We start from the raw sequence: 18,607 nt of genomic DNA, 5'->3' as shown, positions 1-18,607 counted from the left end.
TTACAGCTGCTGTTTTCAGCTGTGGTTCACTGTTATATTGGCTGCAGGAGGCTTGACATAAGATTCAGCAAGCACCCACATTTTGGGTGTTCTACTGAGTGCAACTGTTCAGTCTTTGTCTAAACTATCTGGGCCTTACCACATAGCGATTTGTGAAGTTCATGTCGAGGCTGTAATGATCTGATGGATAGCAAGGTGACCACCTCGGTTACAGCCTAGAGAAGCACCAACTAGTATTTCGGAGGTTATCGGGTATTTTGGGAATGCCTTTGGAACTCCAGATGTGCCACAGCACTGCAGGTTTTACCGTTGCTTGGGCGACTTGTAAGGTAGCTGGTACACTTTTCATGAAAAAGCTGACCAAAAGTACCTGATTTCCATTCAACAGCTAGTGCTGCCCTTAATGTGAATCAAACTTGAAAGCATAACGTGGTGACTGCCTTTTAGTCAGAATGGTGGGAGACATATAGCAAGAGCTGGTTGAATACTAATGAAGTGCTTCTTTGCACTGTAGTTTTTTATTGCTGTTGTCACCATTTCTGCAGAAACTTCAATGCTCCTAGCAGAAGGCATATGCACGTCTAAATTTTCACTTCATTCTTGGTGTGTGCATTTTTTCAAGATAATGAATGCATTTTAAGTGATGTAGGCAGCAACAAATATACTAGGAAAGTGCAATATACAGGGTGTTTCACCTAAGAGTAAGACTTTGCACAATTTTTAAAAATAGGCTTTTTGACTTAGAAGGGTGCTTTTTTCGGCATAGCATTGTCAGCTGTTTAGTACATCATAATACAGCTTAGAAGTGCTAACTGGTAGGCTGGTTAACTAATATGCAATAGTTAACTTTTTAACTATTACTGTTAGGCTTCTTAATAATAGAGAGGCATGCAGTGCACCACAAAAAATATCCATATCAGTTTCTAGATTTTCGAAAACGCTGTTACCGTCTGGGCTGTGGCCCAACAAATTCTGGCTACATCGCATCAAAATACACGCGCTTTCAAGAAGCTTGCAGGCAAAGCAACCTCTCCAGTGCACCTAATTCTTCGAAATAGTCAAAATTTGTTGGATCATAAGGACATGGGTGACTAAGTTTTTGAAATTCTAAAAACTTATGTGGTTATTACTTACTGCGGGCTACACGCCTCTAAATAATTAAGGACCTTACCAGTAACAGGTAAAAAGTTAACTATTCAATATTAGTTAACGGGCCTGCTAGTTAGAATGTCTCAGCTGTAATCTGATCTAGTACACTGCTGACAATGTTATTCTGAAAAAGCACTCTTCTATCTCAAAAAGCCTATATTTAGAAATTGTGTAACGTCTTAGGTGAAGCACCCTGTATAAGTGACGCATATGAGTAGGTGCTCACTGATTGAATCTTCTTATGAGTTTCTGACGTTTTTGAGAAATAATTATAACTGGGTTAGTATGATCAATCGATCAATAGTCAGTGGTTGGGTCAGTAGGCTTGAGCTTTCAAGTGGCAAATGAATGTGAGCTGCATGTGTACTTTCACTGCAATGGGCATGAGGTCAACAGGTGTTCGTCGTCATAAGAGACTTGGAAAACATGTCAGTCATCATTACATGGTTGTCATGCATGCTTGAGGGCATTCATTAGCTTCCTGAGATGACTACAACATAAGATCTCCTCTTTTCTGTCTTTGCGTGATTAGGTGGACACTACCTAATTAAGCTGTTACAAAATAGTGTGCAGCATGTACATCCTTCTTAACCCTGCCCTTCCTTTTGTCTCAGCAACAGACGACCCCCGCACCAAATGCAAGCCAGCCAGAGGTCCTTCCGGCAGATGAGGAGGCGGGCTCATACGGCCGGCTCGTACAAAGTCCGCCAACTTCCAAAGGTCGCAAGCGCAAGAAAGATCCGCAGGACGCCCGGTCGGAGCCTGGAAAGCCGCGTCGGAGACCCAGCAGTATATGGAAGAATCGAGAAGAAATAGTCTCGCAGAATCGTGAAAGGACTCGCTACTTCTGCAGTGACCCTTGTAAGGAATCGTTTTGATTCAATGTTACACACTGAAGAGCCCAAGCAGAAAAATAAAAAAAAATGCCTTGGAAATATGCAGTGTAAAAGATATTAAGAAAGAGACAAAACAGTACTGAGAATCTCGTGGAAATAGGTTAGCTTGTAGAATCTGGGGCTTTTTCATGGGGTTTATTCACCAGGGGTTTATTCAAGATTGAGTTTATGGTGAAAAAATTTGGAGTGATGCGCTGGAATTTCTTAGGGGAGGGGGCGTTATAAAATTTGTTACGAGTATCGTAGAGTGGTAGGCACAAATCTAGGGAGATGGTGTCCCTGCAGAAAAATCTGCCATTTAAGAGGTGTTCTACATACCTTCATATTAATTTATTTATATAGAGACTCTAGGAATGGAAAGTATTGAAAAGGACATTGCAGGGTGTATGTATGCATGAACCACATGCTGTTAGAAGCTGCTGACTGCATGAACTTAATAGCCTGCTGATAACCTTAACACTAAACATTTCCTACTGTGAATTCACTGATTACTCATATAGAAACTGAGCACTGCTTGCTGAAGCTCTTTATTGCAGGAATACATTTTATGTCTGCATTCACAGTTTTCAGCATCCGTCACATCTGCAGCTACCTCTCCAAGCAAAACTATCATTTACCGCCATGTGAAATATTCAACTCAGTTTTCACCTTTAAGATGTGATCACCGCTTTATTGATGGTGATGATGGATTTTAATGGTGCAAGGGCAGCTTTTGATCAAAAAATGTCATGGCACAAAGTAGTATTTTTATCTAATCACGGTGGAGCCAGAGACCCATTTCTCTAGCATTTCACCCTGAAGGAGCCGGGCATCAGGCCAGGGGAAAGCTTGTAACTCACTGTATCACCGATAGGTACCCAGCAGCACTGGGAACCAAACCCCTCACCTCTCACATGCGAGGTAGATGCTCAAATCACTAGGCCACCATACAAGGGGTTCTCAAAACTTGGATTCCCTAGGAGGGCTGTTTTGGGGTTCCCCAAGTGCTGAAATCCATGCATGCCTCAGGCCCCGCCTTCCCTTCAACTTACTGTACTGTAATTGCATTTAGCTGACTCTTCTGACTCTACAGCCAGCCTTTACTAATTGTGTTTGGCCACCTTTTGAGGGGCTGCTCTTGTACCTAGTGTTGCACCGCTAAATGTGCACTATGCGAGAGCTGCTGCTTACGACTCGACGAATGCCACACTCACTGTCACTGTTTCCTTGGTGCAGCGCGAAGCCATGGCCATGTGGTCTTTGGACCAAGGGTTCCCGGGGCCAACCTGTTCACGCTGGAGGCGCTGCACTCCATCTGTCGGATTGACCTGGATGTGCTCCGCCGTCCGGCCAGCCTGCGGCCCATCTGCGAGCGCGTCAGCTCACGTCGTTGCTGCATGTCGTGGTCCATCCCGCACTTTGTGGCATTGCTTCACAACCGCTCTTCCTGCCTGGACATCACTGCTGCTGATGTTCGGGAGGTAATTGTTATTGCTACTGTGCTGGTGTTCTGTATTCGCCATTGGTTCTGTAATAATTTATTTTGCATTTGTTTGTATTGATTGTGTTTTTCATTTGTTTTGTATTTGAGTTTTTCATTTGTACCTTTAGTGCTCTTTCTCAGTGCATGTCATCTGTTTTGTGCCCTTAATTTGTATATTCTGCCCTGTGTTCCAGTACTGACACCACTTGGTTATTCCTCGGTATGTTATATAAGCAGACTGATCGATCGATCAGTGTGTGATATAGAGGTTGTAAAGTAAAGAGAAACATAGCTGAGGGCAACAGATAACTGATGGGATGATGAGATTAGGAAATTTGCTGGGATAGCAGTAGCAGGTGGGCACAATACAGGGCTAATCTGAAACTGCTAAGGAGATGCTTTTTGTCCGATAGTGGGCTTAACTCAGCTGTAATGATCAGTCAGAATAATGAAAGAGCTTGGGCATGCAGGTTCTGCAATCGTGGCAGTAATGTCACACAACATCTTGACGCAAAAACGCAAAAGAAAATTTTGTCGTAAAAGGAAATGAATACAAATGTGTTGAATTCACCTGTTTTCTCTCTTTTAAGAGATATATCGCCGTTATCACTGTCTTGCCAGTCTTTAGATTAAAAAATTCATATAATCAAATTTCTTTTTCAGCTAGCACATATCCTGTTATAACTAAATCCTAACCCAGCCGCCGCAGTGGTTCAGTGGTTATGGCGCTCGGCTGCTGACCCGAAAGGCGCGGGCTTGATCTCAGCCGCAGCGGTTGCATTTCGATGGAGGCGAAATTCCAGAGGCCCGTGTACTGTGCAATGTCAGTGCAGGTTAAAGAACCCCAGGTGGTTGAAATTTCCAGAGCCCTCCACTACGGCGTCCCTCATAGCCTGAGTACCTTTGGATCGTTAAACACCTATAAGCCATAAATCCTGACCTATGCCTACAACTGCTGATATCTCCAAACCCCTCTTGAAGAACCGTAGTTCTGTACACAGAGTCAGATGCTAGCTGATTAAGAGAGTGTAACATTACGCTGTCATGCAGGTTCTACGAAGGTTGGAGGCATGCGCGCCGCACTACCACACCATGAAGCTCAGCCACGACTGTGCCTCGGGGGCGCCACTGTGCCGTGGCGTGCCTGCAGAGTGCATAGAGTACAACGCCGTCTACACCATTCTCCACTACCTGGCCGACGTCGACTTTCTAGCCCCGGTTGCTGGCCGGGGGGATGACGATGGCGATAGCCTGATCAGTGCCTGGGACAGCAGCAGCAGCAGCCGTCGCAATGACTCGACACTGTCACAGTCCGCTTTGGGGAGACTTGTGCACAAGCCACACCTCTCTTATACCAGTGTGTTCCTGCCCATTGCGCAGAGTACGATGGCGATGCCTTACTTCAAGGAGCTGGAAGAGTACGGACAACTGCAAGATGACGTCACTGAGGTAAGCGCTCTTACGGGCGGATTTTGGGGGGAGAGCAGGAGGCGTTGCCACACCCCCTCCCTCCCCAGCAAACCAAAAACCTCTCAGAGACGTCTAATTAGGCGTTTCTGAGAGGTTTTTGGTTTGCTGTGTCCCTATGGTGGGAAACTTTCTATGGGAAGGCCAGATTGGCTGCCATTTTTTGCACAAAAGTTCAAGAAATGCATTGTGCAAGTAGGAATATAGGATTGTCACCTATAAATTCACTTCTCCATTTGCGTTCTTAATTATAGTATTGCATCAGCGGCATAGTAGCTATGTATATGTGCTTCTTTACCTTAGTTCCTGAACTGTTTTGATCCTGAATGATCGTCTAGTGGATTGCATATTTTTGATACTATTCGTAATGACTGGTGTGCTTCCTTTCATGTAGATCTTGTTACACATCCTGACTCACATAAATAATGATTAGATGTCCTTATCTAGTTTTTTTTAATTACGGGACCTAGTTTTGTGTGTTCATATCAGTGCATACAATGCATTAATGCATCATGAATAATCTTGAATAAACAGAAAGAAAGCCTCTGATTTCAGTGACTGTTGACTTCTTTAATATGTACATCATAACAAGTACCCTTGTTTGCACTGTATGTCATAGTGACACAGAAGTATGAAACGAGTGTTCTATTGATTGATTCGGTTGAGGCAGAGGGTTAGATGCCCTAAACACTGAGCCATTGCCAGAGACGAATGGTTTCTGGTTTGCATAATATGAAGTGTGCAGAGCAAAGACACGGCAAGCTAGCTCATATCCACTGTTTCTGAGGCAGTAAGAAGCGAATGTTTGGTGCCGAAGTTGTTCGTAGGTGAAGGTATATTTTAAGGTGCCCATTGGTTACCAAGAATTGGAAGAAAGGGAATGCAGCATAGAGTTTCTTACTATTACCTAGAGGGAAAGCTGGCGGCGCTGCACTTCAGCCACCATGGACGTCCAAAGCATCATGGGGCGGTGAGCTACTTGTTGCGGCACAGTTGTAGTTTTTCGGGAACACGGAGTGTCATTACTAAGATGTTTCATTCCGAAAACGCTGTCCGTGTGTGCGCAGACGACTTTCGTGCGAACGCAGTGTGCAAAAGCCATAGTAGTGAAAACGCGACGACACACGACGCCAATAAAAGGTTTCACTTTTCCGAAATGCCATTAAAGGGGTGGAGACACCAAATTTTGAAGCTATAAAAAGCCTGCTATGGGATTGCTATGTATGCAAGGGCACTCACAGCCAGGTGTTGGACGCAGCAAACGTTTAAAAAATATTTTAATTCGGTTCCAAAGATTACCTAAATGCTCACTCTCACGATCTAGACCCATCGCTAGCGCCATCAAGCATGACGTCACAAGGGGTGTAGAAAAATAAAGTTTTAGTGACGTCATACCAAAATACAGTGACGTACGATGAGTGGGGCACAGCCGCGTGAGCGCAGTCGACGCACCAGCGAGCCGCGTTTGCTGCTAACCGCCACTCGCTCGGTTTGCGGCGCGCCGTTGCGAACAGCGTCGCAACGTCCGAGTGCAGCTCGTTGCCTGCGTCCGGCCTGCTAGATGTCAACGGCGGGCCGTTCGCGGCAACAACAACGACGGGAAGCGGCAGCAAATGCGAGCGCGGAGAGCGGCAGCGTCATGATGACATAGGGCGCACTCCTTGGAGCCGGGCGGCCTGCGCCAGTCTTCGTGCCGAACGCCGGCATCTGAAGAACGCGATAGTATTGTTTGTTCACGTTCATAGCAAACCCTGGGATATATGAATATCAAAAATGCATCGTTTCTGACGATCGCTGGCAAATACCGAGTTCCTGGTAGAAGTGATGACTGCGATGCAAGCAAATTTCATCCCATAGCCGGTTTTGAGCTGCTGCTATTTGGTGCGTTTCGCCTGCCGTCTGCTAGCTCTGTTGCTGAAGACGTCGTGGAAATCGAACATATCTTTTATTATGGGACGAGTTCACAGTAAAGGGGTGCCGAGCGGAGCACGTTTCTGAGCGCTGGCCAGTCCCGAAGCGCCCTCAGCTGCGGAGTCAATGCGAAAGCAGCTAGGCCTAGCGACGACTAGGGCAGTCTGGGACCAGCGCGCAGGTCGTCGGCCGGCGTTGCCGCAGGCAGTGTCGCTGCCGAAAGATCCACTTTTAGCACAGTCATGCTGTCGTATCTCGAATCTAGAAAGCATCTTTTGTGGTAGCATGGCTGTTTTGTATTTTCTTGTGCGGACGTGAAGTACGCCGAGTCTGCCGGCCGGTAGGTCAGCCTGGATACTGTCTGCCGACGTCATAAAAGCGAGCTAAAGAGTGTTCTTGACGTAAATAATAAACCATGGGACAAGAAATGTGAAAAAAGTGTCATTTTTGAGGATCGCTGACCAATACTGAGCTGCTGGTAGAGGTAACAACTGTGATATGAGCAAATTTATGGCCACAACCGCGCCTAGCAGCTGCCGCTGGCGCGACGTTGGGGTCCGGCTCGCCTGGCGCCCGTTAGCTCCGCTGCCGAAGGCGTCGAGGAGATTGACCATACTGTTATTTTATTGTGAGATGATTCTGTTAACACTACAGCTATTTGTGACAAGTAGGCCTTTTATTATAGCGCAGGCGACTTCCGAAGCGCCGGCCGCTTGCTAAACAGGCTATAGGCCTAGCGACGACTACGGCAGCCAGGCAGCAGCAGAGCTCGTCGCCCGGAGCGCCCGCGAGCGGTGCCGTTGCCGAAAGCTCCCAACATAAGCAGACATGCTTTGTCGCTCCTCGAGTATAGCTGGCAGTTCTGATAACAAGGCGATCTTGTCTTTTCTTGTGATATTTGTACACCATCCCAAGCAGCGCTCATGCAGGTACTGCTGCACGGCAGCGAAGTGTGACACCGGTTGTGGGCGCAGCTTGGGTAGAGCGGCGCAGCGATGCTTACTGGCATTTTGCAAAGTGTTTCGCATGCTCACGCGAACCCGCGAAGGCGATATTAGCGTGCAAACAAAAAAAAAAGTCGATGTCGTCACTCATTGGAATCAGATCTGTCAGAATACGAGCTGCTGGGACTAGACATGCAGTTGTTTGTTTTCATGCGCTGGTCAGCATGTGTGTGAGAAAGCAGACGATGCAGCAGTAGGTGCGTCACAACTTTTGTGGGCCCACGTGACCAAGCGAAGCAGTTGATCTTCCCCCTCTGTGACGTCACTGTACAACTCGGCGTTCCGAAACCGAAAATCGTTCACCTAAAAATGCTATAATAAATTATTCACTGTGAATATATGAATCTTTGAGTGTGTATCATGCTTCCTGGAGCCATAAGAAACGTTTGAAACTAAGAACGCGCGAACCACAAATTTGGTGTCTCCACCCCTTTAAAAAACCTCTTAAAGTATCTAAGCAACAACATTTTTTTTGAAAACATATTTACTTTTAAAAGTGCGCCTGTTAATTACGAAATATTAGTTTTTATAGTGTTCACTACTTGGCCAATAGGAGAGCGAGTCGTCTCTTATTTTGGGCAAACTTTGCACTTAAATGCTTTTCTGCTCGTTTGTTGCAATCATTAGACAAGATATTGAATGTTAGGATGTTTGTAGTTATCAAACAGCTTTATTTTTCTATTATTTTTTGGCCAAAAGTTGCAGTTCCGCAACAAGTAGCTCACCGCCCCATGATGCTTTGAGCGCCCATGGTGGCTGAAGTGGTCTCGAGGGGTTGCCATGCAAACTCCCATAGACGGGCTACCAGCTTTCCCTCTAGGTAATAGTAAGAAACTCTATGGAATGCAGAGAGGAGATTCTGATGGTGTCTTGATTCTGGCAGATGTGATTTGTTGAGAACAGTGACATGGGCATAAGCAGATGTGTGGTCTGAAATACATACGTTGACCACTGTGCATTGTAAAACCATCATGTTATTGCACACACTTCTGGATACGGAGCTGAAAGATGGTAGCTACTAGGGTAATATCTGAGAAAAAGCGTCAGTGAAGCTGCTTGGAGAGAAAAATTAGAGGAAAAGCTCGATAGTGTTCTTCACTTGCACTCACTTGCTAGGAGGTAAAGGTCATCAGCAGAGGAAAAAAGCACAAAGAGTTCATAAGGAGAGGAAATGTGCAATGACCATCCTGCAGTCGCCGATGTATGATCTTTTAGAACCGCATCTCGAAAGCATATAAAAAAGCATTTCTCGCTAGCATCTTTTAAAAGCGCGTCTCAAAAGTGTTTTGAAAAGCTTCTCTCAAAGGCATTTTTCAAAACCACATCTCAACAACACTGTAAAATGTGTCTTTCAAAACCACGTTTCAAAACTACACCTTTCAAACCATCTCTTCAAACCACCTCAGTGCACAGCTGCCCTTGTAATTCATGGCACACTATGGGTTATCTGTCAGCATTTTCTTGTCTCCCTCTCTTTCACGCACCCTCAGGTGGTGGGCATGGAGCTTGGGCTGAAGCACACCCTGTTTGACGAGTACCTGGTGCACGACACGGTGTACGTGGCCCTGGCGGGTGTGACGGTGTTGGCCGCCATGTGGGCCTACACGCAGTCGTTCCTTGTGACGGCCGTGACGTGCCTGGCCGTCATCTTCTCCCTGGGCACCGCCTACTTCCTCTACACCACCGTCTTCCGCATCTCCTTCTTCCCCTTCATGAACATCCTCACCCTCACTATCGCCATAGGTGGGTCACAGTGAGGCATCACTCGTTACATACACAAATGAGTACAGTGAATTATCATTAATTAAAGGGACACTGAGGAGAAATTGAAGTTGGCTTGTATCGACAAAATACCAGCTCCTGATTACAAAAACGCCACTCATAGTGACAACAAAGCTCTTGTAACGTAGAAAAGTTCAAGAACCAAAATACAGGTATCGCCGCCACAGGCCAAACTCTCAAGTACAAGCGTGATGACGTTATAGGACAAAGCAGTGTTGCTAGAACCAAAGGTTCTAGCAACTCTAGGACCCGAGAAGCCACGAATCACTAAGGCGCAGCCAATGCATGCGCATATCTCCTTGACGTCGCCAGATGGCGCCACGTGCCCAGCAGCTACGCGCGCGCCTGAAGCATCGGTGCTCACCGGCCAGGCGGGCTCCCGGTATTCCGCTAGCGGTAACAAGGTAGACGGTATGCTAAAGGTGTCTATTTGCGAGAACTTCGTTGACGACTTCGAGAACGAGATCCATCGTAACGCTGGCAAAACGCCAGTGCAAACGTAAGCGAAGCGACTGTAGCGACGGACGCAATAGCCGATAGATGCCTTCAACGTGCGGCCGGCGGTAGCTTTCTTTTCGGCTGCTGCTAGGCCGCACTGCTGGCCGCCAGAAATCACGGAGTGTGCGTTACGTCATGTTCACGTCATGTTTCACGTCACTTAGTCCTGTGTCGTCATAGGAGAATCCCAAGTTTGAATCTGAGCGGCGGGAAAAACTTTTTCAACTTCGAATCCAAATTTCTCAGAAATAAATGCATCTTTCGCTGCCGTCCAAGTGGCAACAAAGCCATGAAATGCCGAACTATCGGATTTTGCTATAAAAAAAATATTAATAGAGCTCTCCTCACTGTCCCTTTAATACTTCTGATTTGCTCATACTGATTCTTTAGTCCTGCCAATATTATGCGTGTTAAGGAGGGCTTAGCCTTGAGCCGCCGTACGTGGTGGTTCGGTGGTTATGGCGCTTGGCTGCTGACCCGAAAGACGCGGGTTCAATCCTGGCCGCGGCAGTCAAATTTCGATGGAGGTGAAATTCTTGAAGCCTGTGTACTGTGCGATGTCGGTGCACATCAAAAAACCCCAGGTGGTCGAAATTTCCAGAGCCCTTCACTACGGCGTCCCGCATAGCCTTAGTGGCTTGGGGAAGTTAAACCCCCCTATACCATAAACCATACTATACCATGCTCCTCTTAATTCTAAATCTGCATATTTAGAAACAATTGTCAGTTTCCTTTGAGTTTGATTTAATAATTGTGGAATGCTTTTGGCTCTTGTTTCGGAAAACACTGCAGCCAAGCTTAACTGAATGTTCTAAAACTTTACGTCCAAATGGAAGTCTGCTTGCTGGCTGCCGTATTCTCATGTGTGCCTTTATCTATCCCATGGTGTCATTGTCAGTAGCGGATCACCTTAGTTCACACCACTATGCCACATTGATCATCTCACATCACGCTGCTGTGTCGCACTGATCATTTCACATCATGCCAGTCCTCTTGTGGTACTAATGCTAAGTTTATGGACGCGACTTTGCAAATTTTTTTCTGAAGTGTGTAGAGTTTTCTTCACAAAGTCAGTATGATGCTGGCTACATTTGAAATCCCTGCTAGAAAGAATGGTAGGGCCATTTCGTGCCTAGAAAAAAGTATAGCTTTTCAAAAATAAAAGGAATAAAAATGGATGTCCCTAAGTTCTGTGGTAGACCCAGGCAATGTTGGTGCAGTAACTTTTTTCTTCTCTCGCGTGGTGGAATGCTTTGTAGCTGAGTGTTCATTGTGGAAACAGCTTCGGATGACAAAGAACATACCGTATTTACCCAATTCCAACGCGCCCCCGATTCCAACGCGCACCCAATTTACGGCACCAAAAAAAAAAAAAAAAAATTCAAGCCCCGATTCTAACGCGCGCCCGATATTGGTAATGAAAAAAAAAAAACTACAAGCCCCGCTTCTAACGTGCATGTGGCTTCCACGAATGAAAATACTTTGCAACCGTTTTATATTTTAAGGAGAGATGCGGGTGAAAAAACCGCGATTTTTTTCGATAAAGTCGATTTTGTATTTGCTTACGTTTTGTATTCCCCCAGGCCTCTTCTTTTATGTATAAAAAAATCAAAGCCGATAGTCAATGGGAAGTTAGTAAAAAATGCAATTAAAGCTCTCGCGGTGGCTCGCGAAAGTGCGAATTTGACCGAATTTCGGGAACGCGGCATTTCGCTCCACGGCGTCGCCCGCTCTTGAATTTTCGCGGGGAAGTAGGCCTAACCCTCTCCTACCAGAAGCCACTTCGGCAGCGGCGCATTCTTGATAAAAATACGAAAAAAAAAAGATCGTTTCTTTCCCGAGTCGAGCGTCGCGACTGGCCCTTCAAATCACGTGGTACGATCGGAGCTCTTCCATTGGCTACGAGCTTTCCACCGCACGGTCGGACGCAGACGCTCTTCCTTCGTTCTGCCGCCACCGAGACGTGAACCAACGCTTCTGCCCGGGTTTTTCTTCTTTCTCCGCTATGGATGCGACTGAGAAACGAGATTTTCTTTCACGCAAGTTCCTGACAAAGCATCAGTATAAAGGACGACGCCCCAAGCGCAAGCGGAGAGCTCCGGCGACGGGAGGTTCTTCTGCTAGGCGTAACTGCGGCAGCGGCGATGCACCATTTGGATCCTTCAAGCTTCTTGCGGAGCATCCATGACTTCGTCAGTGCATCTGAGCGAAAGATAAAGATGTTCGACAGCCAAAACAAACGTAAAAACGAGCGCGGAAGCGCTCTTATCTGTTAGATCGGCATGATGCACGACCTCGTCAGTGGCGCGGCGTGCCCCGCCTGCGGACGATGTAATCTCTGTCAGAGAATCGGCCGCAAAACAGAAAGGACTCTCATCGTTTTTGGAACTTTACCGCCGAAATGACGCGTTTCCGACAACCGTTGTTTCATCAACATATTCTTCGAGCCGCGTATCTCGATCGTGCACCGGCAGTGATGAGGCGTCCGCCCGCGGCAGTGCACGGGATACCGTCGCCGTGAACGTGGTCGCTGAGCACGCGACCAATAACAAGCGCCACCGATTGAAAACGGCTCCTGCGACGCAGAAAACGACGAGCAAACGTGCTCCCATGTTTGCCGGCAGTTAGTGAGCTCCCACATTGTATAATGGCGATGACGATGGGCAGCTATGGGGCAGTTTCGGTTTGCACTCGAATCCAACGCGCATGCGATTTTGAGACTTATTTTCCCCGAAAAAAGGTGCGCGTTGGAATTGGGTAAATACGGTAGTTAGTTATGCATAAGTGTCTTTTTAAAGAATAGGACTGCAATCCCATGAGTGTGGAAATGTGCACTGTGCGTGAATTCTAAATGTTTTTGAGCCATTCATGTTATTTTTGTGTCTCGGGAGGTTCCAAATATAGCAGAGTGGAAATTTGGGCCGATTGCTGCATAGCGATGTAGTGAGAACAGAGCTGTGCAAGGACGGTGCAGAGAGAGTGGACACAAATGAAGTGCTGACTAGCGAGACCGAGTGTTTATTGGTGTTCAGAGGCATGCTTATCGTATTAACTTGCTTAATTTGCACACTTTTTTTTTCTAAAATTAAGACTTCAAAAGCAAAAAGCGGGGTTCAAATTACATAGAGATCTAGTAAGCACATCTGAAAAAAAATTCTACAAAGGTCATAACGCGCAATGTATGTGGTATATTTCCGCGTTTAAGTCAAGCTCGCAACTTGCGCCTCTCGCTGGGCAAAAAAAAAAAGTTGACTCCAACTACAAGTCGACTCTGCTTCTGTTGCAGGCATTGGTGCGGATGATGCCTTCATCTACTGCAAGACGTGGGGAGCGGCCAAGGCGGAGAAGAACAGTGGCACCCTGGTCAAGTTGGTCCGCGACACCCTGCACCACGCCTGCCTCTCCATGCTGGTCACCAGCGTCACCACCGCTGCCGCCTTCTTCGCCAGCTGTGTCAGCAGCATCACTGCTGTCCGCTGCTTTGGGTACGTCTCACTTTTTTACTGACACTTCCGTTACCAAGGGTGTCATTGTTAGTCATGTTGCTGAGGTGTTTTAGAGAGCCTGTCAAAATGTAAAAGAAGTGGGCACAAAACTTAGACAAGGACCGAGAAGAAACACTTATGACGTCTGACAAGTGTAAAAAAAAACGCTTGTCAGACGTCCTATGTGTTTTTTCTCGGTCCTTTTCTAAGTTTTGTGCCCACTTCTTTTATATCATGCAAAGCCAACTTGCCCGACAGCTCGCCGGCCTGTCAAAAACTGACTGTCAATTAAGTTCTTTCTTTGTGACCATGTCGATGTTCAGTTGCAAAACACACACTTATTGCTCAGAAAGTTGGATTTAAATATGTAACAATTTCTTCGTGCCGTGTTTCAAGCGCGCGATGTCATTAACAAAAAGAACACCATGATCATCGTTTGGAGCTGAGTAGTTTCACGGCCCATCCTCAGAAGTTCACTAGTGGAAAACTGGATATCATCATAGCATTTTTAGAGTGAATATAGATGGTGATGGTGATACATGTTCAAATATTTTTTTTCCTTTTTCTGCTGACAAAAGCTCCATTTTCAGTAAAAGTAAGCTCATTAGAACAGGCTAATCTGCTAGTGCAGGCCAACATCAGTTTGTCCCGAGTGTATCTTTTAATTTTTATTAAATCTCAGCAAACATGTTGTGATGGAATGTATCCCTCTTTCCCGTTCATTCTTAGCCTGTTTGCGGGCACGGCTGTGCTGGCCAGCTTCTTCTTCACGGTGACGTGGCTCCCTGCGGCGCTCATTGTGGCCGAGAAATGGTGCTCCTCCACCTGCTGCCTCTGTGTGCCTCCCTTCGGCGTGTACCTGCCACGCCTGAAGCGCTTCTGGTGCTGCACGCCCGTCTGCGCCGCCTTGTGGCGACTGCACCACAGGTCAGGGACTGTGAACTCGTTGGTTAGTGTGCTAGCCCCTAGATGGCAGCACAGTGCTATGATCTGAAGCACTGTTAAAGCACAGCCTGATGTGATACCAAAGAAGAACAGGAGAACAGTTTGTATTAGGGTGTAGGCACTACCGAGTAGTTTGGAACATAGTAATGAAAAGGTTCTCAATTACTTAAATTTGTTTGGTTTATAAGGAGGCAATAAAGCATCTACACAGTTTTATTAAATCAGCATTATTGACCTCTTGACATCAGCCAAATTCACATGGCTCTCAAATGAATTAAAACCGGTGAAAGCCGATGAAATGAGCAAGTGGCCACTTTGCTGTTTCGGGTGCTTTTTGATGAGCTTATCATATGGGTCTTCACACCTTGAATGGCATGGCACCATTTTCTTGCAATTCATTGAGCATTTGTTTTGCTGGCCTTGTCTTGAGTGAAGTGGCACTGTTCCTGTTTTGCATTTTAATGAGCCTAGCCTTTACAGGCCATCACTTCTAAGGCTTGTTTTTTTTTTTTTTTTTGCTGTACTCTAGCATTAAAACTCAGTGTCTTGGTCTTGCTACAAGGCATTATAGATAGGCATGTTCCAAAGCACATTGTGCACTAGGTTTTCTTTTCCAAAGCAGCAAAAATAAACATTCATTTACTGGAACTTTGGCTTATGAGGGCCACTGCTATCTTCATAAGGTCTTCCAAGTACAAAGTGAAAGTATCAATTTTTCACTGTCAGACAACCATCTCTTGCAAGCATTTGCAAGTCCATTTAGATGTTTTTTCCTCTGTGATATAAAAAAGGAGAAATCAGACGATTGTGCGACATAATCTGAGAAAAGGGAGCCACCATCAGCTGTCATTGTAATCATCGCCAGCTTGACAGAAACTGCACTTGAGACTGCTTTAGCCGTTCATTCAATAAGCTAAAGGAAATGCACCGAACTTCTGTAATGTTCAACTCGGCTGGAAATGTGAAATTTTTTTCTGATTAGCTCCAGGCTTACATTAGATTGACACTTTAGTTAATTAAAGTCTGGATGGAATTGGGCTAGTTGGTGAATGGTAAACATGAAGAAAACGGTACATAGAGATGGGACAAGAAAGTGCATGTCATCTCTGTTTGTCCCGTCTCTACATGCTGTTTTTCTGCCATGTTTGATGCTCTAATCTTACAAAGAGCTTGCTGTTGTGAAATGCACTCATGCTAGGAATTGCTAGTTGCTTCACAAATAATCTTGGATGACTGAATTAAACGCAATATGTGCTAGCTTTGCCATCATATGTTAGCCATCTTTTAGGGTGACTACACTATATATTGAGCGGACGAGAGAAGGGAAAAGTGGGGCTTGTTATGACATGCATGACAGAAGCGAACAGTCATCGAAACCAAGGAGCATAGGAAATGTTCTTTTTTTTTGTGATGCTGATCAATGGGAGGTTAAAGGTGCACTGAAGAGGATTCTGAACTTGTCTTTTTGCCGTGGGAACTCGATCTTCACGTTCCGAGCATTCTTAAAAACTGCGATTTATTGCCCTGTGTGGCCGATTTCCCTAATTAAATCACATTAACATCCGGCTTCCGCCTTTTTTTTTTTTTGAATTCTGCCGCGTACGGTGGGCGGAGTCGACCAACGCATGAAGTGCCTTTCAGCCAGCTCCGTGAAGGCGTTGCTTTCGCTTTATTTTGCTTTTTGGGTTTCCATGAATAAATAGTTTCATTCGCAGATAATATGGCCACAAAATAAGCCCGAAGAAAAAAAAGACGCGCGGACTATTTGCTACTACGGACTACTACGTATTACTCCGCCGATGGCAGAGCGGCAAGCCGCCATGAGACTGGGTGAAAGGCGCTCCACGCGTTGGTCGACTCCACCCATCGTACGCGGCAGAATTAAAAAAAAAAGGCGGGAGCCAGACGTCAATTCGGTTTAATTAGGGAAATCGGCCACACAGGGCAATAAATCAAGGTTTCTAAGAAAGCTCGAAACGTGTAGATCGAGTTCCCGTGGCAAAAAGACAAGTTCAGATTCCTCTTCAGTGCACCTTTAACAGGGTAATTATTTTAAAATTGATTGATTAGAAAGCAGAAGAAAAACATCCACATGCCACCGGTGGGATCCGAACCCACGACCTCCAGATTTCGCATCTGGTACTCTACCAACTGAGCCACTGCAACGACTGCCCAATCTTTGCTTTGGAAGGTATTTATGTGTAGTGTAACCGAACCTTGAGAGTGCCTATGCTCCTTAGTTTTGGTGACTCTTGCCTTCCATCATCTATGTCATAATTAGCCCCTCTTTTCTCTCACCTTGTCTGCTCGCTAGCTAACGAGGGCCTTGATTCTGGCAATCCTGATACCGTAGGGAGCATAACAGAGTTCTCGCACAGCTTCCACCCTCGTCGTTCGATCATGTTCTGACATGTCACTCGCGGCAATACAGAACGTAATATGTCCGCCGCTATAGAGGGTGGCACTGGTGAATGCTGGAGAAATTTCAAAAGCTGCAAAGAGCTGAGGAATCAATTTTTACTATGAACAAAAATAGATAGATAAAAATTGTTCTCTGTGTACTTTTAAGGTTGTTTGCATCTTGACTTCAGCTTGCCAAGAACTGCATGGCAATGTCTCCCTCTCGGTTTTTTTTTTATCTTCTTATTTTTTCAATGGATGCAGCCTTGCTGAAGGGGCGCGGATTTTCTACGACAAGCTGCTGCCGTGCGTCGTGATCCGCCTGCGCTGGTTCTGGCTCCTGTCGCTGGCGCTGGTGGCAGCGGGCGGTGCGGTCGCCATCTTCGTACACCCACGCCTGCGGCTGCCGGAGTCACCCGAGTTCCAAGTTCTCAGTGCCAGCCACCTGTTTGAGCGCTACGACCTCGACCTGAAAGAGCGCTTCTGGTTTGAGAAGGCACGCAGCAGGGTCAGTGGTTTGGTCATGTCGCTGCATTTTATCAGCAACCGGATTATCCGGGCTGTTTTCCACGTGTGCTGCATGTGGCATGCCTTTGCTTAAAAAAGGCTTTTTGTCGTGGCATCAAAACAGCCACGAACACCTCTGTATTGACCTGACAAGTTTGTACAGAGTATTGTATAAACTTTGCGGCCCAACTGAGAGTCGCGAGCATTTAGAGGGCACGTGACAGGCATGCTGCCATGTGATATGCGCTCATGTGCGCCCCTAAAATTTCTCGCTCTGCAACAGCAACGAGGCTGGTATTTTTGACATTCTAAAAACTGATATGGATATTACTTATGGTGAGAAAGTTAACTATAATATATTAATTAACGAGCCTGCTAGTTAGCACATTCTAGCTGTATTCTGATGCATTACACTGCTGACAATGCAATGCTGCAAAAAGTGCTCTTGGAACTCGAAAACTTTTACTTGAAAATTGCCGACAGTCATGCATGTGTGTCTGTACAAGTGCCCCCTGCATACAACAGTGCCCCCTGTAGATAATGTTTTTCGTCCCCTTGAGGAAAAAAAAAGGAAAATAATAAAAGAACTTGCATAGTAGAAGTGGTGTCAGCAACTTGCTGACAGAGAGACACACACTGTGGCATTCCCATCAGGTATGCTCACTTTACACTGTAAGAGCACAAGTGCTCTCTCTGCAGCAAAATGTCGGCCATTAGCAAGGCTGCGGGCTTGCTAGTACTATTCACGTGCGTATTTAGATTGTATGTAGGTCCTACTGCAGTCGAACCCGATTATATCGAACTCTATTGGATCGAATTATTCCTTACATCAGATAACTTTTGAGCCCTGTAAAGCTACAACGTGAACATATAAGAAAGTTTATGCCTTTATTGTGCAAAAATTAGCCGCCACGTCCGATAGATTGAACTTCAGGCAACACCGGCAACTCAAGAAGCTGGCTTTTCCTCAACACATCTCTGGAGGTTAGCTTTCCCGCATGGACCTGCGTGTGCTATTGGTGTACAGAGTCTATTGATAAGATTGAAAAGTATGTCTCTCTGAGGCAACGAAGAGGAAGAAACAAAAATTTATGACTATTT

The 18,607-nt window shown here is 45.9% G+C and overlaps 1 protein-coding gene across 3 annotated transcripts in view; it reads left to right on the top strand.

The window, feature by feature from the left end:
* Nucleotides 1-18,607, top strand: part of disp (RND transporter family member dispatched) — a 326,749-nt gene that overhangs the window by 292,258 nt on the left and 15,884 nt on the right. For 2 of the 3 annotated variants that reach the window (XM_089560331.1, XM_089560330.1), the window contains exons 6-12: nucleotides 1,764-2,010; nucleotides 3,261-3,505; nucleotides 4,558-4,956; nucleotides 9,380-9,632; nucleotides 13,456-13,654; nucleotides 14,384-14,581; nucleotides 17,264-17,507. In XM_089560331.1, coding sequence (XP_089416457.1) covers nucleotides 1,764-2,010; nucleotides 3,261-3,505; nucleotides 4,558-4,956; nucleotides 9,380-9,632; nucleotides 13,456-13,654; nucleotides 14,384-14,581; nucleotides 17,264-17,507 — 1,785 coding nt within the window. The remainder of the gene's footprint in view (nucleotides 1-1,763; nucleotides 2,011-3,260; nucleotides 3,506-4,557; nucleotides 4,957-9,379; nucleotides 9,633-13,455; nucleotides 13,655-14,383; nucleotides 14,582-17,263; nucleotides 17,508-18,607) is intronic. The other variant, XM_089560332.1, reaches the window with a different exon arrangement.

The sequence above is a fragment of the Amblyomma mixtum genome, chromosome 9, assembly GCF_055824585.1.
Source record: "Amblyomma mixtum isolate Tamu chromosome 9, ASM5582458v1, whole genome shotgun sequence".
In the NCBI taxonomy this organism is placed as follows: domain Eukaryota; kingdom Metazoa; phylum Arthropoda; class Arachnida; order Ixodida; family Ixodidae; genus Amblyomma; species Amblyomma mixtum.
The sequence above is the reverse complement of the archived record's forward strand: the minus strand, read 5'-3'. Positions and strand labels throughout refer to the sequence as shown.